Genomic DNA, 24,035 nt, shown 5'->3' with positions numbered 1-24,035 from the left:
CTGTAATCCCAGCACTTTGGGAGGCTGAGGTGGACAGATCACCTGAGGTCAACAGTTCGAGACCACCCTGGCCAACATGGCGAAACCCCATCTCTACTAAAAATACAAAAATTAGCTGGGCGTGGTGGCGCATGCCCGTAATCCCAGCTACTCAGGAGGCTGAGGCAGGAGAATCACTCGAACTCGGGAGGCGGAGGTTGCACTGAGCTGAGATTGTGCCATTGCACTCTAGCCTGGGCAACAAGAGCAGAACTCTGCTCAAAAAAAAAAAAAAAAAAATTAAAACTGGGTGTGGTAGCTCACGCCTATAATCCCAGGGCTTTGGGAGGCCAAGGCGGAAGGATCACTTGAGGCCAGGAGTTCAAGACCAGTCTAGGCAACATATCAACATCCCATCTCTACAAAAAAATTAAAATAAAAAATTTAAAAAATCAGGCATAGTGGTGCACGCATACAGTTCCAGGTACTCGTCCGGGAGTTTGAAACCAGCCTGAACAAATGGTGAGACACCATCTCTTCCAGAAAACTAAAAAAAAAAAAAATTAGCAGGGCCAGGTGCGGTGGCTCACATCTGTAATCCCAGCAACTTTGGGAGGCCAAGGTGGGCAGCTCACAAGGTCAAGAGATGAAGACCATCCTGGCAAACATGGTGAAACCCCATCTCTACTAAAAATACAAAAATTAGCTAGGTGTGGTGGGGTGTGCCTGTATCCCCAGCTACTCAGGGGGCTGTGGAGAACTGCTTGAACCTGGGAGGCAGAGGTTGCAGTGAGCCAAGATGGCACCACTGCACTCCAGCCTGAGGACAGAGCGAGACTCCACCTCAAAAAAAAAAAAAAAGCCAGGCTTGGTAGTGCATACCCATGGTCCCAGCTAGTCAGAAGGCTGAGGCGGGAGGACTACTTGAGCCCAGGAGTTCAAGGCTGCAGTAAGCTATGATCATACCACTGAACTCTAGCCTGGGTGACACAGATAGACCTTGTCTCGAAAAAAAAAACCCACCAAAAACAAGTGTTTGTGCCTCAAAAAACACTATCAACATAGTGAAAAGGCAACTCACGGAATGTGACAAAATATTTGCAAGTCATACATCTGATAATGGGTTAATTTCCAAAGCATATAATGAAGTCCTACAGCTCAACAACCACCACACAAACACCCAAAATTAACAAATCTTCAATAGACATTTCTTCAAAAATATAGACAAGTGGCCAATGAGTACATGAAAAGATCCTTGACAGCACTCATCACTAAGGAAATGCAAACCAAAACCACAATGAAATACCAATTCACACTCATTAATATGGGTGTAATTAAAAAAAAAAGAAATAACAACAGATAATGGCAAGGATGTGGAGAAATTAGAACCCTTGTGCCCTGCTAGGGTGGAAATGTAAAACATGCAGCTACTATGGAAAACAGTGTGGAGGTTTTCCCAATATGCAGAAATAGAATTACCATATGTTACAGCAATTTCACTTTTAAGTAAATACCCAAAATAAAAAGCAGAGATATTTGTACACCTATGTTCATAGCCTTATTCACAAGAGACAAAAGGTGGAAAGAATCCAAGTGCCCACTGACAGATAAGTGGATAAACAAAATGTGATGCAGATGCTCCTGGACTTACAATGAGGTTACATTCCAACAAACCCTCAGCAAGTCAAGAATTTAATACCCTTTAATACCCTTGATAAGTCCATCAAAAAGTAAAATATTGTAAGCTGAATCATTCTAAGTCCAGATGCTCCTTAATTTATGAGGGGGTTACATCCTGATAAATTCACAGTGAAGTCAAAAAAAAATATTAAGTTGAACCATCATTACGTCACATGGCTAGAGTACAATAAAACTAAGGGAATGATAGGGGAGTAATGAGGATGCAAAAGTCAGACCCCAGTCTAACGAAAAGAGGTACACGGTTGGGGTAATGCCAATAACCTTTATATTTCATATTAATGGAATCATACTTACCTGGAGGGGATGGACATCCGTGGCCCTTAGCACCAGAGAGGCGGTGCTGAAGCAGATGCCTGGGGTGATGAAAGGGGAGGTAACCGGTCGAGGGTCGAACAGATTTGGATGATTGCAAACTTTTCTCAGCTGCATCAAAATGTTGATGACGCTCATGAAATGGCCTGTGGCCAGTGTCTCCTTAGTTCTGGGGAAAGAGGAAAAATAAATGAGACGTCCTAACAGCCACCTACACTCCAATCTCGAGTCCCAGGGCCCACCCTCCTTCCTCCCTTACGTGGTCTGTGCCATGAAGTCATCATAGAGACAGCGTTGACGCTTGGAGAGCCTGCAGCGGATAACATGCTCGTACTTTTTGGGCATCTGCTTCTCAACATCCACCTTAACTCGGCGCAGTAAAAAAGGCCTCAAAACCTAAAAGCAAATTAAGCAGGAGGTTAAACAGGGGAACTCAGGCACCGAGCCCCAGCCTAAGCCCCTCAGCAAACACTAACGGAGCCATACGGCACACCATATCAGACACCAACCACACAAAGATGAGTCAAGCGCAAGCCCTCAAGGGATCTGCTGTCTGCTGAAGGAGACAGACACAAAATGATACCATGACACAGGAAGTGATATAAGGAAGCACTGTGGGCAGACCAACTACGCAGAATAGAAAACTCAAACTAGATTTTGAGGAGTAACTGTTAAGTTTACAAGATGATGCAAATAAATCTAGAAGATGAGGAGAACAAAAACTGTGGCCTTGACAGGAGATAAAACAAAAGGCAAATCTGTGATCTCAGAAGATAAAATCTAATAGGACACAGTCATCAATGTCTACAGTGACATGGAAGAACTAAAGGAACAGAGGTAAATGAAGGAAAAGTAATAGTTAAGGAAGACTTCCTGGGTTTTTTTTTTTTGAGACGGAGTCGCGCTCTGTCGCCCAGGCTGGAGTGCAGTGGTGCAATATCAGCTCACTGCAAGCTCTGCCTCCCGGGTTCACGCCATTCTCCTGCCTCAGCCTCCCGAGTAGCTGGGACTACAGTTGCCCGCCACCACGCCCGGCTAATTTTTTGTATTTTTAGTAGAGACAGGGTTTCACCATTTTAGCCAGGATGGTCTCGATCTCCTGACCTCGTGATCCGCCTGCCTCGGCCTCCCAAAGTGCTGGGATTACAGGCGTGAGCCACCGCGCGCGGCCAACTTCCTGTTTTCTAGCTTAGTTTACCAAATGATAGTGATTGACCAAGATGAAGTAGAAATAACAGGCTATAAGGCCAGAGATGTCTAGCTTAGAACAGTGTTGAGTTCAAGAGGAACTCTCAATTAATGATAGCAAATCAGAAATTTAAATACAGGTCAAGTGATCTAGAAAGTCAAGGAATTTTAGTACAGACTGGAGAGTCTTTATCACATAAGAAATAGTCAAAGCCTTAGGAATGAGTAGGCCTGTGAGATATGTAGACTGAGAAGACAAAAAAGTAAAGATCAGAATGCTGAAAGATATTGTGATTTAAAAGCTGGGCGAAAAAGGAAGAGCCAAAGAAGACCAGAGAGAGAAAACACCAACAATATGAAGTTGAAGAAATCCAAGCAGGGACCAATCAGCAGTACCATTCTACTCAAAAACAATAAGGACAAAAACATCACCATTTAAAAAAAAACAAAAAACAAACAGGCTGGGAACGGTGGCTCACACCTGTAATCCCAACACTTTGGGAGGCCAAGGCGGGCAGGGCGGATCACTTGAGGTCAGGAGTTCGAGACCAGCCTGGCCAACATGGCGAAACCCGCCTCTACTAAAGATAACAAACATTAGCTAGGCATTGTAGTGCAGACCTGTAACCCAAGCTACTCAGGAGGCTGAGGCAGGAGAATCGCTTGAACCTGGGAGGTGGAGGTTGCAATGAGCCAGATCACGCCACTGCACTCCAGCCTGGGTGACAGAGAGAGATTCTGTCCCAAAAAAAAAAAAAAAAAAAAAAGCCAGGCACGGTGGCTCACACCTTTAATTCCAGCACTTTCGGAGGCCGAGGCAGGCAGATCACGAGGTCAGGAGATCGAGACCATCCTGGCTAACATGGTGAAACCCCAACTCTACTAAAAATACAAAAGATTAGCCAGGCGTAGGCCGGGCACGGTGGCTCACGCCTATAATCCCAGCACTTTGGGAGGCCGAGGCAGGCGGACCATGAGGTCAAGAGATGGAGACCATCCTGGCTAAGGTGAAACCCCGTCTCTACTAAAAATACAAAAAATTAGCCAGGTGTGGTGGTGGGCGCCTTTAGTTCCAGCTACTCGGGAGGCTGAGGCAGGAGAATGGCGTGAACCCGGGAGGCAAAGGTTGCAGTGAGCCAAGACCACGCCACCGCACTCCAGCCTGGGCAACAGAGTGAACTCTGTCTCAAAAAAAAAAAAATTAGCCAGGCTTTGTGGCGGGCGCCTGTAGTCCCAGCTACTTGGGAGGCTGAGGCAGGAGAATGGTGTGAACCCGGAAGGCGGAGCTTGCACTGAGTGGATATCGCAACACTGCACTCCAGCCTGGGCGACAAAGCAAGACTCAGTCTCAAAAAAAAAAAAAAAAAAAAAAAAAAAAAAAAAAAAAAAACCAGAATTGATGACTAAGATGAGGTCACTCAACTTGGCAATGGGTTAGTCCCTAGAACACTGCAGCTTGACAAAGGAGTTCAGCCTGGCGCTAACTTCCCTCTCCCCAACGGTTTCCTGGGCACTGCCCAGGTGCTCAGGAACGGTTCCTTACCATTCCCAATACCCTGACAAACTGTTGCAGGCCCTACCTTGTGGAGGCGTTTGACTAGACCTTCATTATACTCTTGGCTGCCCTCAATCATGCCAGTTAGGGGATTAGAGAACCACTCCTTGAACTCGCGATGAGACTGGAAGACATGGGGCATCAAAAAGTGCATCAAGGACCACAGCTCCATGAGGCTGTTCTGCAAGGGAGTTCCTGTCAGGAGCAGGCGCCTCTGGCTGCAAAGAGACAGAAAGAATCAGAGAGAGTACGGTCAGCAAGCTCCCAACCTTCTGAGTATTCTGATACATTCCTCAACCCAGGCAGCCCTCCCTTCTAGCCGAGTCAACCCTCCCATGAATCCCCATCTCCATCTCCACCTGTTGAAATTGAGGAGTGACTGCCAGCGCTGTGACTTGAAGTTCTTGATGTTCTGCGCCTCATCCAGAATGAGATAGCGCCAGTTCTTGCGACGGAAGGCCTGGTGGTCCTGCAGCACCAGCTTGTAAGACGTGATACACACATGGAAGGCATTGGGCTTGGTCCAGCCCTGAAAGATCAAAGACAGAAGTAGCAGATAGTGGGATGAAAAGAAAAGAAAGCAAAGGGAAGACATGCTAAACTCCTCAAAGGACAGTAATCAGGTTGGAAGAAAAGAGAAAGTCCCAGCAAAAGAATGGAGCGACAGAAAGAGGAGGGGCCTGGGTGCGCTGGCTCACAGCTATAGTCTCAGTACTTTGGGAGGCTGAGGTGGGAGGATCTCTTGAGCCCAGGTGTTCAAGGTCAGGTTGGGTAACATAGTGAGACCCCATCTTTATTTTTACAAAAAATTTAAAATTTTTTTTAAAAAAAGAGGAGGAAAAGGAATTCACCTGAGGAAAGGGCTTAAAAATAAAGGAGGCATCAATGGGAGGAAAGTGACCACATGAAACATCAAACCTGCCGCTTGAGCTTCCTCTCTTTCTGGGCTCCATAGTAAGTGAGGATTTTAAAGCTGGGGCACCAACGTTTCAACTCCATCTCCCAGTTCAACATCACGCTGGTGGGAACAATGATTAAATGGGGACCCCAGTTACCTGTTTGGCAAAAAAATGAGAGATGGTAAGGAAATGTAAATTCTGTGGTTCTGATTCCTCAGTTATAACCCTGACCACCCTTTGGCCCTTCCTAGGAATCCTAGCACCTACACTGTCCTCTCTATACAGTTAATGACCGGAGTCAATAAAGCAAAAGTCAATGAAGCTGGAGTCATCACTGAACAAGCTCCCAGGGAGCTAGACTAGGGGGCACAAAAGAAGGGGCCTTGCCTACTTACCTTTCTCACAAGCCAAGTGCGCAAGCAGAGAGATGGTCTGGATGGTCTTCCCAAGCCCCATCTCATCAGCAAGAATACCATTAAGCTTCTTCTCATACATGGTAACCAGCCAGTCTAGCCCAATGTGCTGGTACTCCCGGAGCTGGCCCCGCAAAAGCAGGGGGATGGGCGTCTTTACCTGGCAGAGAGGAAAAATAGGTAACGCAATGGAAAAGAGGCATTTGTCGTGTGGACATGAGAAAGTCAAGACATGAGAAAGGAGATGCCAGAACCTGGGGATACCTGGGTCGTGGCCAGCGTGTAACCCTTGGGCTGGAGACTTTCAGCTGCTGCAGCAATGTCAGTAATTTCTTTCTTTGGACCTAGAGTAGTGGGCCCTGGAGTGGGAGGCCCACTGCCTGCATCTGCCTCACTCTGCTCTTCATCCCTGGCAAGCAAGTACTCCACCCCAAAATCATCATCTTCCTCCTCTTCATCTGCTTGGCTCTGTGATTGGGCATCTTCAGACTCTTCAGACTCAGATTCCTCTGATGCTGAACTTCCACTTGTTTCTTCCTCCTCTGAATGTTCATCTTCCTCATCCTCACTCTGGTCCTCCACAGAGTCTAAAGCATAAGACCAAGGCTTACTGCTCACCATACCTGCTCCTCCAATGGCCACCCTCCCCAGCTCCTGCTTCATGACCACATATTCACCTGAGTGACTGCTACTATCCTCCTGAGGAGCCTCTTCCGCTTCCACGGCCCCCTCTGGTTCACAGTCAGAGATATTAGCATCAACCTCATCTTCATCCTCATCATCACTGCTCCCAGAGCCTGGTGCATAGGCTCCTGCATACTGCTGCAATAGCTCCTCCATGGAAAGCTCACCTGGAAGAGAAATAAAAAGCTTTTGGTTGCTCTGAGGGGAGGGAGAAGGGAAGGTCTGAGTGGTACCAGTTAATTTTACCTAGGTCTCTGTAGATACTGCTAGGCCCAGGTCTGAGGGGAGGCAAGAGAGCTTACTTTCAGCATCAGCTAGCAAAGCCAAGCCCCACAACCTGGGGGAAGTACATGGGAATTGGGAAGAACATTATCAACCTGGTGAGCCTCTCAAGGTCCAGGTCAAATGCTGTCAATATATTCCTACATTAGCTCTTCCCTCCATTTCACTCCCATATCACCATTTAAACTTCTATCATAAGCACTCATCACTTTCTACTTATCATTATTGGTTCACAAGTCTGTCTTAGTCATTAGACATGGAATTCCTCCAGGGTGGATACAAAGTGCCGTATCCATCTCTTTATCCTTGGTACTGCACAGGGCAGACACCAAGTGGATGCTTAGTAAAATGTCTGGTGAATGTCACCTTCTCGAGCCAACTCGCTCAGCTCCATGGCATGATCCACCTCCCCTTCCAACTGTTCCTCAGCTGCTATAGTATCCTCTTCATCCTCCGCTAGGAAAGAGACAGAAGCAAGATTAATAGGGATAGAGGTTAGAGGCAAAGGACACAGTCCAAATGAAACAGATGAGAAAGCCTGAAAGGTTAGGTCCAAACAATTCATTCAAGGGGTAAGGGACAATAGGACAAACAGAACAGCCCTGACCTTCCTCTTCGTTGGCAGTAAACTCTTCATCATCTTCATCTGGATGCCAAGGCCGTTTGTTGCGCTGTGTGACAGCAGAGGGTGGGGGCTTTATCTGTATGGCAAAAGATAAAAAAGGGAAGGGTCTAAGATTAGAGTAGCAGAAGAATGGCACAAACTTGAAAAAGGTGTCACAGGAGAATCTCTGTCCCAGTCAGTGACAGTTGCCACTGGTATAATCCCAGGGCAAGAATACAATCAAGGGTTTTCTCTCAGCACCAGCTACCAAATCCTGGCCCCAGTGCCTAGGGAAGGACCTGTGAAAGTGCCAGGAAACAAATAAAGGCACCCAACACTTCCCCATGCACTTGAGACATATGGAGAAACAGAAAAGACTTAAGGGTACCATGCCAGCTTCCAACCTATAAGCCAATAAGGGAACATTAGGGCACGTTCAGAGAAGTGGCAAGTAACAGAGCAAGTACTTTTTCAAGACCACACAGCAATTTAAAGAGTAAAGTGCAATACGCTCTTCCACTATAGCGCCAAAACCTGCCAATCACAAAATGCAACTTGTCCCAAACAGATTCTTCCCCAGTCATCCCCAAAGAGCCCAAATGTCCATTACTAGTAGAACTCCTAAAACTCATAACCAACCTCACAGCCCGGAACTCAGACCCTGAACCTCTCCCTCTGCTCCCTCTCTGAACCCTCCCTCTGCTCCTTCTGCCTATACCTCCAACACCTGAGGGGGCTCTTCTTCAGCACCTTCTTCAGGCCCATCTCGGGTGTCACTATCATGAGATGAGGGGGTTTGAGAGGGGCTGGAAGGCCCTTCCAGCAGCTGAGGGGGAAGGGAACGGAGCAGCTCTTCCAGTGGCAATTCTCCCTCACGGCGAAGCAGCTCAATCTCACGCCTCTGGGCCTCTGCATCATTGCCTTCCTGTTGTTCTTCAACTTCAATCGTTTCCTCATCATCCTCTTCCTCCTCCTCTTGGGGTTGAAAGTCCCCATCTATAGCAGGAGAACAAGGTCACAAAGTCCACGGGCCCTGCAAGCCACAGGGTGGGTTTTTCAGCTCTGGAAAGGGTACACAAGGAAGAGTAACAGGGCCAAAGAGAACACACACCTTCATCATCCAGGCGGGAAGCAGGGGGTGGAGGACTGGAGGCAGCTGAGGAAGAGCCGAGGCAAGGGGAAGAGCCTGCTTTGCTGGAGGTTAATGGCTGGTTGAGGCTCTGAGACAGAAGGTCCGAGTACTTTTCAGTTTGCCCCACAATGAAATCCAAATGCAGGTCCAGGGCTTTTTTGCGCTTTTCCTCAAGCCGGGACTGTTGCTTGAATTGCACCACCTGCCACAGATGTGAAAGGGACTGCTCACCAAGATAACCATTTATTTATGTACTTTTACTCGATGTTTAGGGAGGCCTTCTTTAACCAGATCCTGGGCTGGCCTCTTAGGAGAGTAAAACTAAATAACCTTAGGGGCTTACTATGGTCTAAAGGAAGCACAAAGGGAGCATGCAGGAAGAAGAGCCAGCTTCGCCTCAGGTGGAGGGAAGGTTTACAATCTGAAGCTGGATTATTATTTTTTTTTTTTTAAAGAGATGAGGTCTCACTATGTTGGCCAGACTAGTGTCAAACTCCTGGGCTCAAATGATCCTCCTGCCTTGCCCTCCCACGTAGGTGGAACTACAGGCATGCATCACCACACCCAACTGGAATTGGATCTCAAAAAATAGGTAGGTGGGCCAGGCACAGTGGCTCATGCCTGTATTCTCAGCACTTTGGAAGGCTGAAGTGGGAGGATCACGTGAGGTCAGGAGTTCGAGACCAGCCTGACCGACATGGTGAAACCCCCATCTCTACTAAAAATATGAAAATTAGCCAGGCGTGGTGGTGGGCACCTGTAAACTCAGCTACTCGGGAGGCAGAGGCAGGAGAATTGCTTGAACCTGGGAGGCAGAGGTTGCAGTAAGCCCAGATTGCACCACTGCACTCCAGCCTGGGAACAAAGCGAGACTCCATCTCAAAAACAAAAAAACAGGTAGGTGAAGCCAGGCATAGTGGCTCACACTTTGGGAGGCCAAAGCGAGAGGATCGCTTGAGCCTAGGAATTCAAGATCAGCTTGGTGTGTAACGGCGAGACCTTGTCTCCACAAAAAAATATTTTTAGGCCAGGTGCGGTGGCTCACGTCTATAATGCCAGCACTTTGAGAGGCCGGGGCGAGTGGATAACCTGAGGTCAGGAGTTCAAGACCAGCCTGGCCAACATGGCAAAACCTTGTCTCTACTAAAAATACAAAAATTAGCCAGACGTAGTGGCACATGCCTGTAATCCCAGCTACTCCAGAGCCTGAGACAGGAGAATCACTTGAGCCTGGGAAGCAGAGGTTGCAGTGAGCCAAGATTGTGCCACTGCCCTAGGTGACGGGGTGAGACTCTGTTTCACAAAAAAATTTAAAAAAAGAAATTAAAAAGAATTTTCTTAATTAGCAAGATGTGGTAGCACGCGCCTGCAGTCCCAGATACTTGGGAGATTGAGGCAGGAAGATCGTGTGAGCCCAGGAGGTTGAGGATGCAGTGAGCTGTGATCGTACCACTGCACTCCAGCTCAGGAGACAGAGCAAAACTCTGTCCAAGACAATTAAAAAATAGGTAGCTGTTCCCTAAGTACACATGAGGAAAAAAGCATTCCCAACAGCATAAAGTCTATGTGTAAATGGCCAGAGATATACAAAAGAAAGGTGGGTGTGGAGTGGAAGGGAGAAGGAATGAACATGGCAGGAGGCAAGACCGAAAATATAGACGGAACCCAGGTAGTACTTAAGAAATAATTACAACTTACTATACGGGCAGTGGGAACTTTGACAGAATTTAAGCATGTGCTAAGTAGCACAAATACATTTCAGTAAACACATGCTAAATGCCCTGCAAGGGACAGATGGCCTAGAGGTGTCAAGGAGAACTATTAACAATCCCCAAAGGCAGGACCCATATTTTGCCACTATACTTTTTTATCCATACAACATAAACGTCATTAGAGTTGCCTGAAATTATAATTTACTCCCTCAAGAAGTTTTGATCATTCCTACTATCATACCATCTACCAATCTAATCCAAGGCCATTTTCCTTTCCTGATCCCCACTGTCTACCTTCTCCACATTGCTCCAGAACTGCCTGACATCCTTGGCCATGGAGGAGGCAATTCGACGCAGCTTGGCCTGCTCCTCCCTCCGGGCCCGTTCCTCTTTCTGCCGCTGCTCCTCGTGGTGCCGGATCACCATGCGCACCACCTGTGGGAATGAAGACCCAGGGTGAAAACACTCAAAGCCAGACTTCCCCATCCAAAGGCAAAGAAAATAATCAAGGCCAAGAAATCTGGAAAATCAAGAGTTTGCCTCTTAATGCCTACACCATTCTGTCTGGTCCCCTTCCAACTAACCCACCCTTCAAGGGAAGGAACAGACCTGAAAAGGAAAAGGAAGGAAGTCCCAGCGGAAGACCTACCTTCCGGGCCACACCCCGTTTCCAGCGGCGCTCCTGAGCAAAGTCAGCAGAGAGCCACTGCATCTCTTCGCACAAATAGTCCCAGTGACCTTTGGGGCGAGGGGGCTCTGGCACCTTAGGCAGCCTCTTCAGTGACCAGAAACCCTCCTTCCGCAGCTCAGCAATCCGAGTCTCGATCTCGGCCTCCTAATCAGGGAGAGCCAGATCAATCAACAGTTCTAAACACACACTCCATCTCACTGCCACGGCTGAATTCCTGAGCACTAAGTGGGCTGAGTGTGTTATGCTTATGTTTAGTCCACATACCAAACCTACAGGCAGGTATCATACTCTCTTCAGAGAAGGGAAAAAAGATCAGGGAGATGAAGAACGAAAAAAGATCAGGGAGATTAAGTGATTTGCCCGAGATCACACAGCTAGAAAGTAATAGAAAATGGGAATCCAAAATAGGTCTGAGGACTCCAGACAGCAATTTCATGCTCTTTCCATTATTTAACACAATCTCCACACCCCACAGACATAGGAGAGACTTGGGAAATCATATCCCAAGGGGAGCTTCCCAGAGGTGTAGGGAACACACACTTCCCTCTTGATTCTAGATACGAGGGGTCATCACCATTGTAGAATTCTACTTAGAGTATGTTCATGATGCATTAAGCTTAGAAATATGCTATGATGCCCAACTGACACACTGTTGTTTTTAAAAATACTACTTTTGTAAAAATGCATATGTTTATGTAAAAAGTACTGAAATGTTATACATGAAATGTTTAACACTGGTTAGGTGTAAAAAAGAGTGGTCATTTTTACTAAAGTTTCTACACTGATTGTCTTTTACTAAAAAAGCATTTAAAATTTTTTTGACAGAGACGACTCAAAAAATTCAGGACAACTGCCTTATTTCTTTTTCTGAATCTCACTCAGAAATCTGAGTGAGATTTTTCTGGGTCTCACTCTGCTGCCTAGGCTCAGGTTATCTTCCCAACTCAGCCTCCCAACTCAGCCTCCCAAGTAGCTGAGGCTGACTACAGGCACATGCAACCATGCCCAGCTAATTTTTTTGTATTTTTTTGTAGGGACGAGGTTTCACAATGTCAAGGCTGGTCTAGAACTCTTGGGCTCAAGCAATCCCCCTGCCTGGGATTCCCAAAATGCTCAGATTATAGGCAAAAACCACTGCACCCAGCCTCTGCCTTTGTTATTTCTGTCCTCTCCTGATAAAAACTAAATCAGAGAAAATGACAGCCAGAGACGAGACAGAACTAAACGGCCTGATAGTGAAGGAAACATCAAGAAAGACATGGATATTAGACCAGCTGCTCTCAAACTTGAGCAGGCACCGGAATCATCTGGAGGACTTTTAGAAACAGGTTGTAATCACACCTGTAATCCCAGCACTTTGGGAGGCCAAGGCGGGTGGATCACGAGGTCAGGAGATCGAGACCATCCTGGCTAAAACGGTGAAACCCCGTGTCTACTAAAAACACAAAAAATTAGCCAGGCACGGTGGCGAGCGCTTAGTCCCAGCTACTCGGAAGGCTGAGGCAGGAGAATGGCGGAAACCCAGGAGGCGGAGCTTGCAGTGAGCCAAGATCATGCCACTGCACTCCAGCCTGGGCGAAAGACTGAGACTCTATCTTAAGGAAAAAAAAAAAAACTCGATTGCGGCTGGGTGCAGTGGCTCATGCCTGTAATCTCAGCACTTTGAGAGGCCGAGGCTGGCAGATCAGAAGGTCAAGAGATCGAGACCATCTTGCCAACATGGTGAAACCCCATCTCTACTAAAAATACAAAAAATTTAGCCGGGTGTGATGGTGGGCGCCTGTAGTCCTAGCTACTCAAGAGGCTGAGCAAGAGAATGGCTATGAACTCGGGAGGCGGAGCTTGCAGTGAGCCAAGATTGTGCCACTGCACTCCAGCCTGGGTGACAGAGTGAGACTCCGTCTCAAAAAAAAAAATAAATAAGATAAAAATAAAAACTAAAAACAGATTGCTGGGCCCTACCCTCAGTTTCAAATGGCTCGGTGGGTGAGGGGTACCAAGAATTTGTGGGTTTTTTTTGTTTTGTTTTTGTTTTTGAGACGGAGTCTGTTACCCAGGCTGGCGTGCGGTGGCATCATCTCAGCTCACTGCAACCTCCGGTTCCCAGTTCAAGCAATTTTCCTGCCTCAGCTTCCGGAGTAGCTAGGACTACAGGCCTGCGCCACCACATCAGGCTAATTTTTGTATTTTTAGCAGAGATGGGGTTTTGCCATGTTAGCCAGGCTGGTCTCGAACTCCTGACCTCAGGTGATCCACCCGCCTCGGCCTCCCGAAGTGCCGGGATTACAGGCATGAGCCACCATGCCCGGCAGAGAATTTGTGTTTCTAGTAAGTTCCTAGGTGATGCTGATGCTGCTGGCCCACAGACCACACTTACCACTGGATAAATGTAACACAGACTGCACGACAGAAATAAGTAGAAACCAGTAAATCTTAAGAGCATCACAGTTTATAAAGTGCTTTTGTGTCTATTTTCTCCTTTTTTTCGAGACAGGATCTTACTCGGTTGCTCAGGCTGAAGTGCAGTGGCATAATCGTGGCTCACCGCAGCCCTGACCTCCTGGGCTCAGGTGATCCTCTCAACTCAGGCTCCTGGGTCTACAAGCATGTGCAACTATGCCCAGCTAATTTTTTGTACTTTTTACAGAGACGGGGTTTTACCACATTGCCCAGTCTGGTCTTGAACTCCTGGGCTCAAGAGATCTGCCTGTCTCAGCCTCCCAAAGTGCTGGGATTACAGGTGTGAGCCACTGCGCCTGGCCTTGCTCCTATAATTTACACCTCTTAATAGCCTATAAACTATTATATCATTCCTATTTTATTTACAGCAAGGAAAATGAGACTCCGTATTCAAGCAATTTGCTCATGATCATATACATTAAGGCAGAACCTATACCCTAAATCCATGACAAAAAAGAAAAGAAACAAAATACTCCAGAGGACGTGGGAGTTTAGGGAAGATAACTCCCAAGAATCTTCATAAGCCTTCCTAATACGTACATGCTTGGCCTGTTCTGCGATTTCGGCATGGCTCTTCTCCCACTTTGGGCCCTTGTTAGCCAGGTCAGCAGTCTGGGAAAAGCTGAACCCTTCCAGCGGCACTGTGGCACCATCTGGGGGGCCTGGAGGTCCATCCAGTGAGGAATCTTGAGCTATGTGCTGTGGGGAGATGCCGCCTGCCCCACTAGAGGCTGGGGAACTGGATGAGGCAGGGGACACAGGATTGCTGCCTGTCATGCCGTCCGACACCATCTAGAAAAGAGGAAAATGATGGGGAAAATAAATGCTTCGCACTGTGCTGTTTTAAGTACATTATTTCATCCGATCTTCACAAAAAAAAACTGTGTAGAGTAAGGTATAAATCTTATTTTCATAAACACAAACGTTCAGGATAAAGTTTTTTATTTTATTTTATTTTTTTGAGATGGAGTCTCGCTCTGTCGCCCAGGCTGGAGTGCAGTGGTGCGATCTCGGCTCACTGCAAGCTCCACCTTCCGGGTTCCCGCCATTCTCCTGCCTCAGCCTCCTGAGCAGCCGGGACTACAGGTGCCGGCCACCATGCCCAGCTAATTTTTTGTATTTTTAGTAGAGATGGGGTTTCACCGTGTTAGCCAGGATGGTCTCGATCTCCTGACCTCGTGATCCGCCCACCTCAGCCTCCCAAAGTGCTGGGATTACAGGCGTGAGCCACCACGCCCGACCTCGGGATAAAGTTTTAATAAGGGACTCGAGATGGCAGAGCCAAGTTTATAGATGCTTGACATGCAAGAATTATGTCCTGACATTTACACAATTCCCAAACTTAAGAAAATATATATATATAGGCCGGGGGTGGTGGCTCATGCTTGTGATCCCAGCACTTTGGGAGGCTGAGGTGGGTGGATCACCTGAGGTCAGGAGTTTGAGACCAACCTGGCCAACATGGTGAAACCCCGTCTCTACTGAAAATACAAAAATTAGCTGGGCGTGGTGGCGGGAGCCTGTAATCCCAGCTACTCAGGAGGCTGAGGCATGAGAAGCGCTTGAACCTGGGAGGCGGAGGTTGCAGTGAGCCGAGATCGCGCCACTGCACTCCAGCTTGGATGACAGGGTGACTCTGTCTCACAAAAGAAAAAAAGAGAGAGAGAGAGAGAGAGAGAGAGAGAGAGAGCGCGCGCATATGATTTCAAATTCTGATCGTTTCAGAGCCTCAGTGATTTCATTCACATAAACAACTCCCTATTTACCCTCTATTTTCAGAACAAGTGTGGCAAATTCACTTATGCAGTAAATGTGAGCTACCACCAAATTCAACAGCCACCAATAAATCCCAGGCCACCTTAACCTCTTCACTGGGCAGGCAGGGTTGGAGGCATAGCCACTGTTCTCAAACACCCAACACGTCACTTTACAAGGTACTGCAAAAGCATTAAGAAATGGAAGCTGGGCTCGGTGGACTTTGGGAGGCCGAGGCGGGCGGATGATGTGGTCAGGAGTTCCAGACCAGCTGACCAACATGGTGAAACTCCGTCTCTACTAAAAATACAGAAATCAGCCAGGTGTGGTGGTGCGAGCCTGTAATCCTACCTACTCAGGAGTCTGAGGCAGGAGAATCGCTTGAACCAGGAGGCAGAGGTTGTAGTAAGCCGAGATCATGCCATTGCACTCGGAAGGAAGGAAGGAAGGAAGGAAGGAAGGAAGGAAGGAGGGAGGGAGGGAAGAAAGGAAGGAAGGAAGGGTGGAAAACAGTGCTGGGCATGGTGGCTCACACCTGTAATCCTAGCACTTTTGGAGGCCGAGGCGGGTGGATTACCAGAGGTCAGGAGTTTGAGACCAGCCTAACCTACATGGTGAAACCCCATCTCTACTAAAAACACAGAAAATTAGCTGGGCTTGGTGGCGGACGCCTGTAATCCCAGCTACTCAAGAGGCTGAGGCAGGAGAATCACTTGAACTCAGGAGATGGAGGCTGCAGTAAGCCAAGATCGCACCACTGCACTCCAGCCTGGGCAACAAGAGCGGAACTCTGGGCCAGGCGTGGTGGTTCACACCTGTAATTCCAGCACTTTTGAGAGGCTGAGGCGGGCGGGGATCACAAGGTCAAAAGATGAAGACCATCCTGGCAAACATGGTGAAACCCCGTCTCTACTAAAAACAAAAAAATTAGCCAGGCGTGGTGGCGCGCATCTGTAGTCCCAGCTACTCAGGAGGCTGAGGCAGAAGAATTGTTTGAACCCAGGAGGCGGAGGTTGCAGTGAGCCGAGATCACGCCACTGCATTTCAGCCTGGTGACAGAGCGAGACTCCATCTTAAAAAAAAAAAGAAAAGAAAGAAAGAAATGGAAAACAGGCCGGGCCTCGTGGCTCACACATGTAATCACAATCCTTTGGGAGGCCGAGGTGGGTGGATCACCTGAGGTCAGGAGTTCAAGACCAGCCCCTGGCCAACATGGTGGTGAAACCCCATTTCTACAAAAATATAAAAATTAGCCAGGCATGACGGTGGGTGCCAGTAATCCCAGCTACTCGCAAGGCTGAGGTAGGAGAACTGTTTGAACTTGGGAGGCGGAGGTTGCAGTGAGCCGAGATCACACCATTACATTCCAGCCTGGGTGACAGAAAGATAGTCCATCTCAAAAAAAAAAAAAAAAAAAAAGGAAAGAAAAGAAAAAAATGGAAAACAAAGTCCTGCTGAAATGTGGATACTCAGGGAATTCACAAATTCACTCCAGGACATAAGCCTTACACTGTGCCACTCAAATTCTTACCTCGGCTAAATGACAAAAGACTGTATGTCACAAATTTCCCGTTTCTCAGGAAAATTATAAATACCGACTTTACAAACACGAAAAGCTTACTGTACTGCTCACTTTGGCAACACATATACTAAAACTGGGAGGATACAGAAAAGATTAGTATGGCCCATGTGCAAGGATGACACAATAAAGCAACTCTTTTTAATAGAAAACTTTTAAAAATTAAAATAAAAAGAAAGCTGACTGTACACCCACCTAGATGTGTTTAAAAGCCATGCTTTTTTTCCTACCCCACACCCTTCCTTGGTATGAGAAAGGAATGAACACTACACACCATCCATAGGCTTATCCTACTCCAGTTCTGATAGAAGTTAAACTATTCTCAAAGCGTACAGTCTTAGAAGCATGGTGCCACGACCTCCATTTCCAGCCTAGCCTAATTCAATCTTTTTCAGGTAACGAGGCGCTTTTGCACTCTGGGAGATAATATTGCACTAATGTTAAATGGAATGTGAGTATCCAACAGACCTGACATACTACAGCCCAGCCCCCCTGAGCACCAAAGATTCTCCAAAACTCTCCACAAATATTCCCCTGCCACATTTCTTCTGCCTCACACTCAACAATCCACAAAGCAGAAGCAGAGAAGGAACTCTTCCCACTTTCAAACCTGTGTCTGTAGGACTGGGAGCTGAGGGTGAGCAGGGGAGGGGCTGCTCTGCATGGTCCCACTCCCAGGCTCCTCCTTGGATGCCTGAAGAATGACTGGGTCGTTATCACCACTGCTGCTGGCCGAGGGGCTGGCGTCCGGCTGCAGGGCATGCTGGGAGCTGGCCTCATTCTGGGCCACCGGCCACCGGGACCCGCCTTCCAGGGCCCGGGGCCCACCAGGGCGTCCCAGCCTCCGCTCAGGTCCACCAGCCTCTGGAGCACCTAAAGTAGGGTTAAAAAAAAAAAAGACAGAAATGCAGTTAAAGGGGATGAAAAAGTATTTTTAAAAAACCAGAAATAACACTGAATAAAGAGAAACACAGAAATTACAGATTACATTCCTTAAGCACTTACTATGTATGAAATACTTTTAGTACTTGTTTGATGTGTTCTATAATCCTCACACCTACCTTAAAAACCAAGTGCTTTTCACAGCATAACAAATATTGACTTCCTCCTACACACAACGGATAGAGCCATGCAGAAAGGATTCCTGACCTAAATGAGCTTACATTCTAATATAATGTTTGGTAAGTTAGGAAGTTAAGACTTATGATTTGCGGAAGGTCACACAGTAAAAAAGTGGTAGGAGGGCTTCAATCCACATAGTCTGATGCCAAAACCATGGAAAACCTGCTACTCTTCCTGGTAGAGCCAGGTTGACCACGTTTTCCTCAACCCACAGCCTCAGTTCTGTTGTTGTACTACTATAATCAAACCCTCCACAGAAAAATCACATGCAAACATTCCCATGCTTCTCTAGAGTGAAAATCCCCAATACAGACCTATAATTGCTTTCATTATCTCAAACATTTCTCCCATTAGCATCAGCACACAAAATGGTAGCAGATCCCTCACCTGTGTGAGCTGAGACCACACCCCCTGTGAAAGTCTGCACTTCCACGGTGCCGCCGTACTGAAGGGAATCACACCTGAAACATCCATCGAAGCGTATTATTTACTCCAGTTTTTTGAGACGTTTAAATATACCCAAATCAGTTAAAAGACTAGAAACAGAAAAACTACGGTAGTAGGAAAAGCTCACATTTCAGAGAAATGCATATCATGTTTTGTGAATTCCGAAGGGACATACGATCCTGCCTGGGGGCAGGAGCAGGAAAGGAGTGAAGAAAGAAAATTCAAAAATTTTAAGTGTAAAGGCTCCAACCACAGAATGGAAGACAAAAAAAAAATACAGCAAAAAAAAGCTGTCACATCCAGAACCTTAGAAAGGTGCTACCTGCCTGCGTGCCTTTCCAGTGAGGGCTGAACGCAGAAATGAGAGTGGAACTCCCGGGAAGAGTCAACAAACATGCTGGTCACAGGAAAATCCGCCCGGGATTCAGGGCAGGGCGCTGTGAATCCCATACCTGCGCCTTGAGACACTTCCCCAAACACAAGAACCACAGCAAAAGGAGACTCAGGAGCAGTCAAAAGCGAGAGGCCGCACTGCCAAGAACCACGCGCCGGAAACAGGCAGTGTGAACCCGCAGGAGGCCCGGAAATGCTTCCCCAGTGTTTAAGGAAATTCCTAAACCACAGTGCCGGCTTTGATTCACTCCCTACTCCGCCACACGTTCCCAAGACACGAGCTCACCAGAAGCCAACAAGCCTGAACTCTTGACTTCAGGTTTCGTGATCTCCCTAGCCCTCCCGACGGACTGACCTCGCGTGACCCCTGACCTCTGCCCAAGTTGCCACTAGCCCTGAGATAGCCCCGCCCCCTCCAGACTCCCACCCCACCCAACGTGCGCGCCGGGCGGGGGAGGGGCCCGCGCGTGCGCGGCTAGAGGCGGAGCGAGCCGGCTGCGCGCACGGCCCGGGGGCTCCCGCCAGAACCCGAGCCCACGCACACAAGGGTCGCGGGGCTGGGAAGCTCCTCATCCAAGCCCGTCAGGGAGCCCCCCCCATCACCCGACCGCGAAAGGCTGAGAGAAGGGAGGGTTCGTGCCACCAGGTCCTGGTCCCCCGGCTAGATGTGGTGGGCGCGCGCCCCGACTACTCGTCCCACGCCCCCCTTCCTCTTCCCGCGCGCCCCTGAGGGGCGACTGGGTTGGTGGGCGGGCAAGAGCGCACCTGGGTCCGTCCTCTCAGGGCTCGCTCGCTCGCTCAGGCACGCGTGCGCAGAAGGGCGGGAAGGGAGAGGAGACACGCCGGGGCCCAGCGCCGGCCGGCCTGACCCCCTCAGCCTGTCTCTATGGGCGCGCGCCGACAGCCTCGCGCACCGGCCCGGGGCCCCGGCTGAGGGTGCGCGCGCAGCACCCCGGGAAGGTGGGAGGGGAGGCGGTGGCGGAAAGATGCGCGCGCAGTCAGCCATCATGGGAGGGGGAACTGTGGGGCGTCCGCCATCTTGTCTCCCTCTCCTTACCTGCGTCCTCGGGGGCGTGTGCACCACCCCCCCTCCCGCCGAGGAGGGGGGAGGGCCCCCTCTTGGCCACCGCCTTCGCGGCCTTTAAACTCCCCTGGAGACTGCGGCTACTGCCACCGCCTTGCCTCCACTGCTTCTTCTCGCAGCACACAGATGCGGACGGTGGGTGGGAAAAAGGGCAGACGCTACTCCCAGCGAACCGCCGCCGCCGCCGCTCCCGAGGCCTCACCAAAATGGCCGCCACCGTCTCGGCCGCCACCACCACCACTACCACCACCACTCGCTCGGAATCGCTACCGCCGGCGCGGCCCGTCTTCTCGCGAGAGACAGTAACTGTAGGGTGGGGGAACGGGGAGGCTCGCGTGCTAGCGTAGGGTGCCGCATGGCGCGCAAGGCAGCCTGGGAGGTGTAGTCTCCCGGAGGCTGCGCGCTTGCCCTTCCTCGGAGCGCCTTTACCGTCTGCCCCTAGATCTACCTGGGGCTGCATTGCGGCTGCCAGCTCGGACGACCGCCACCTCCCTTTTTATTTACAGATCACCCAGTAAGCTGCAGCAAGTTAGCAGTGGAACGTGGGCCTCCCGATTCCCATGGCAGCCCACTTCTGTAGCGCTGCTTCGTTTTACGCGAGGATGGTTTCCTGATAGCTTTCAAACACCTTTGCCATCTGTTCGCAAACTTTCTAGGTTAAGAATCCCTCTGAGAATCTGATACCTTTACCCCAGAATAGAACAATAAATAACAGCTACCTTCTACTGACACTACTTTGTGCATTGATTATTTCTTTTAATCCTAACAATGCTCCATTTTACAAGCGAATTGAGGCTCAGGCGTTAAACACAGAGACAGATGGTGAAGTCAAGATTCCTAGCCAAGCAGTCTAAGCCACAAGAATGCACTTGCTGTCATAAAATTTTACCACCTAAAGCCCCCGCTAAGAGGCCAGGTTAGGAAGCCCTGATGAAGCTCCCCTTCCTCCATTCAGTTTGGCTCTTCCCTGCGAAGAGGATTGTTGGTCCCATTTTACAGATGAAGTTTGAGTTGAAAGAAAAGTGGATGATGCCTATCTTTTCTAGATCCTCCTCCCATCACCCCCAGAAGAGGGGATCCCAGGCCAGAGTCTGAATTGGACCTACCCTTGTGCCATTAACTCCTTTCTATGTGACCTTGAGCAATTAACTTCACCTTTCTGAGCTTCAGTTTCCTCTGTAAAGTGAGGATAGAATTGCTGATGTAAAATTGCTTTGGAAGATCTAAAGGGCCAGGTGCGGTGGCTCACACCTGTAACCCCAGCAGTTTGGGAGGCCAAGGCAGGAGGATCACTTGAGGCCAGGAGCTCAAGACCAGCCTGGGTAACGTAGTGAGACGTCCTCTCTACAGTAAATTAGAAATTTTAAAATTATGAAAAAATAAAAAAGCTCTAAAGGACTACCTGAATGTGGAGTGTATTTCACTATAGTTCCGTGTTTCACACCCATGATCTTAAGGTCAGGGTTAGCCTTCTGATGTGCTTTACATAGTGTTTATTTATTTATGTATTCATTTATTGAGATAGTCTCTCTCTGTCACCCAGGCCGGAGTGCAATGGCACAATCTTGGCTCCCTGCAGCCTCTGCCTTCCGGGCTCAAGCAATTCTCATGGCTCACCCTCCCAAGTAGCTGGGATTACAGGTTTGCACCACCACACTCAGCTAATTTTTGTATTTTTGGTAGAGACAGGGTTTCACCATGTTGCCCAGGCTGCTCTCAAACTCCTGACCTCAGGTGATCCACATACCTCAGCCTCCCAAAGTGCTGGGACTACAGGTGTGAGCCACCGCCCCCAGCTGCTTTATAGTTTGTTTTTTGTTTTTCGTTTTTTGTCTTTAGAGACAGAGTCTCGCTGTTTCCCCCCAGCTGGAGTGCAGTGGCGCGATCTCTGCTCACTGCAACCTCTGCCTCCCAGGTTCAAGCAATTCTTACGCCTCAGCCTCCCAAGTAGCTGGGATTACAGGCACTGGCCACCATGCCCAGCTAATTTTTGTATTTTTAGTAGAGCCGGGGTTTTTTTTTTTTTTTTTTTTTGAGACGGAGTCTTGCTGTGTCTCCCAGGCTGGAGTTCAGTGGCTCGATCTCGGCTCACTGCAAGCTCCACCTCCCGGTTTCATGCCATTCTCCTGCCTCAGCCTTCCAAGTAGCTGGGACTACAGGCGCCCGCCACCGTGCCTGGCTAATTTTTTGTATTTTTAGTAGAGACGGGGTTTCACCGCGTTAGCCAGGATGGTCTCGATTTCCTGACATTGTGATCCGCCGGCCTTGGCCTCCCAAAGTACTGGGATTACAGGCGTGAGCTACCACACCCGGCCTAGAGACGGGGTTTCACCATGTTGGCCAGGCTGGTCTCGAACTCCTGACCTCAGGTGATCTGCGCCTGCCTCAGCCTCCCAAAGTGCTGGTACTATAGGCTTGAGTCACCACGCTCAGTTGCTTTACACAGTGTTTTCATGTTCTGGGTATTATTAATACTTCAGGAAGCCAGGCACGGTGGCTCACGCCTGTAATCCCAACACTTTGGGATGCCGAGGCAGGTAGATCATCTGAGGTCGGGCGTTGGAGACCAGCCTGACCAACGTGGAGAAACCCCGTCTCTACTAAAAATACAAAATTAGCCAGGCGTGGTGACGCATGTCTGTAATCCCAGCTACATGGGAGGCTGAAGCAGGAGAATTGCTTGAACTTGGGAGGCAGAGATTGCGGTGAGCCAAGATCATGCCATTGCACTCCAGTCTGGGCAACAAGAGCAAAACTCCATCTCTAAAAAAAAAAAAAAAAAAAAAATACTTCAGGCAAGAGACGTCTCTGATGTGCCATAGGCCCTACCATTCCCAATTGTTTTGCACCAGGCAACTTAACACATTTGTCATATCTGGCACCTAAAGGCAGTTAAACTTGTGACCTCTTGTTCATACACAAGCGTGTCAACGAGCATGTTCTCCTAACCAGCATTTCCTCTGCCTGTTTCCTATCTGGCCCTGTGCTGCGTGCAGTGGGAGAGACAGGAGGGAAGATGGCACAGTCCCTGCTCTTAAGAACTTAGTCTCATTGCAGGATAAGCTGTGAGCTTGGTAAAAGGCATGGCAGTGTTGTGGTGTCTCAAAAGAAGGGTGGTCAAGGAACTCTCCAAGGGTCAGGTGGGATACCCAGTGGGATATCAGGGAAGGCTTCCTAGGGAAGTATCATTTGAGCCTGGCCTTGAAAAATTTAGGCATGAAGGCAGGCACTCCAGGAAGATGACACAGCCTCCACAAGGCTGATGGTTGGCGGGGGAGTGGGGAAAGGGGGACAGTGAATCAGCTTGTGCCCCAGTCTGGAGTGCAGTGGTGCGATCATAGCTCACTGTAGCCTCAACCTCCTGGGCTCTGGTGATCCTCCCACCTCAGCCTTCCAAGTAGCTGAGACTACAGGTACACAACACCAGGCCCAGCTATTTTTTATTTTTCTGTAGTGAAAGTGGGAGGTCTCGCTATGTTGCCCAGGTTGGTCTTGAACTCTTGGCCTCAAGCAACCCTCCTGTCTCAGCCTCCCAAAGTTCTGGGACTACAGGCGTGAGCTACCACACCCGGCCCCAGCTTGTCTTGTTTATGAGGGAGCAGGTTGAGATACTGTTGGAGAGATCACCTGGCTCCAAGCGGCTAAGGGCCCAGCATGCTAGGCTAGGTATGGGGCATTCATTTGGAAGTGACAGGGAGCTATTGAAAGTTGTTAAGCAAAAGATTGGCATGATCCAGGCCGGGCACGGTGGCTCACGCCTGTAATCCCAGCACTGGGAGGCCAAGGCAGGCAGATCACGAGGTCGAGAGATCGAGACCATCCTGGCCAACATGGTGAAACCCCATCTCTACTAAAAATACAAAAATTAGCCGGGCGTGGTGGCAGGCACTTGTACTCCCAGCTACTCCAGAGGCTGAGGCAGAAGAATCGCTCGAACCCGGGAGGCGGAGGTTGCAGTCAGCCAAGATCGCGCCACCGCCACGGCACTCTAGCCTGGGCGACAAAGTAAGACTCTGTCTCAAAAAATATATATATGTATTAGC

At 48.9% G+C, this 24,035-nt stretch overlaps 2 protein-coding genes, 1 non-coding gene and 1 pseudogene across 9 annotated transcripts in view; 2 read left to right on the top strand and 2 right to left on the bottom strand.

Moving 5' to 3' along the window:
• Positions 1-20,118, bottom strand: part of SRCAP (Snf2 related CREBBP activator protein) — a 41,518-nt gene extending 21,400 nt beyond the window's left edge. For 3 of the 7 annotated variants that reach the window (XM_054534872.2, XM_054534873.2, XM_054534876.2), the window contains exons 1-17: positions 18,456-18,529; positions 17,557-17,819; positions 14,153-14,404; positions 11,111-11,296; positions 10,756-10,896; positions 8,729-8,951; positions 8,336-8,613; positions 7,621-7,714; positions 7,380-7,469; positions 6,725-6,898; positions 6,312-6,634; positions 6,030-6,207; positions 5,654-5,790; positions 5,095-5,264; positions 4,761-4,953; positions 2,252-2,388; positions 1,975-2,161 (exon numbers count right to left, since the gene is read on the bottom strand). In XM_054534872.2, coding sequence (XP_054390847.1) covers positions 1,975-2,161; positions 2,252-2,388; positions 4,761-4,953; positions 5,095-5,264; positions 5,654-5,790; positions 6,030-6,207; positions 6,312-6,634; positions 6,725-6,898; positions 7,380-7,469; positions 7,621-7,714; positions 8,336-8,613; positions 8,729-8,951; positions 10,756-10,896; positions 11,111-11,296; positions 14,153-14,404; positions 17,557-17,610 — 2,817 coding nt within the window. In that variant the 5' untranslated portion in view covers positions 17,611-17,819; positions 18,456-18,529. Of the gene's footprint in view, positions 1-1,974; positions 2,162-2,251; positions 2,389-4,760; positions 4,954-5,094; positions 5,265-5,653; positions 5,791-6,029; positions 6,208-6,311; positions 6,635-6,724; positions 6,899-7,379; positions 7,470-7,620; positions 7,715-8,335; positions 8,614-8,728; positions 8,952-10,755; positions 10,897-11,110; positions 11,297-14,152; positions 14,405-17,556; positions 17,820-18,455; positions 18,530-18,837; positions 19,608-19,673; positions 19,800-19,965 lie in introns of those variants that run through there. The other 4 variants (XM_024233827.3, XM_054534874.2, XM_054534871.2 and 1 more) reach the window with 4 other exon arrangements.
• Positions 7,803-7,931, bottom strand: LOC112129475 (small nucleolar RNA SNORA30/SNORA37 family). Its single transcript, XR_002911875.1, has one exon. It is a non-coding gene; the product is annotated as a small nucleolar RNA SNORA30/SNORA37 family (small nucleolar RNA).
• On the top strand, positions 16,990-17,090 carry LOC112129527 (U6 spliceosomal RNA; annotated as a pseudogene).
• On the top strand, positions 19,102-20,723 carry LOC100458004 (uncharacterized). Its single transcript, XM_054534410.1, has 4 exons — positions 19,102-19,112; positions 19,574-19,868; positions 20,112-20,294; positions 20,499-20,723. The coding sequence occupies exons 1-4, from the start codon at positions 19,102-19,104 to the stop codon at positions 20,508-20,510; spliced, it is 501 nt and encodes a 166-aa protein (XP_054390385.1). The 3' UTR covers positions 20,511-20,723.
• Positions 20,724-24,035: the final 3,312 nt, after the last annotated feature.

This window comes from Pongo abelii, chromosome 18, assembly GCF_028885655.2.
Source record: "Pongo abelii isolate AG06213 chromosome 18, NHGRI_mPonAbe1-v2.0_pri, whole genome shotgun sequence".
NCBI lineage: Eukaryota > Metazoa > Chordata > Mammalia > Primates > Hominidae > Pongo > Pongo abelii.
Note: the sequence above shows the minus strand (reverse complement) of the source record. Positions and strands in the feature narration are given on the sequence as shown.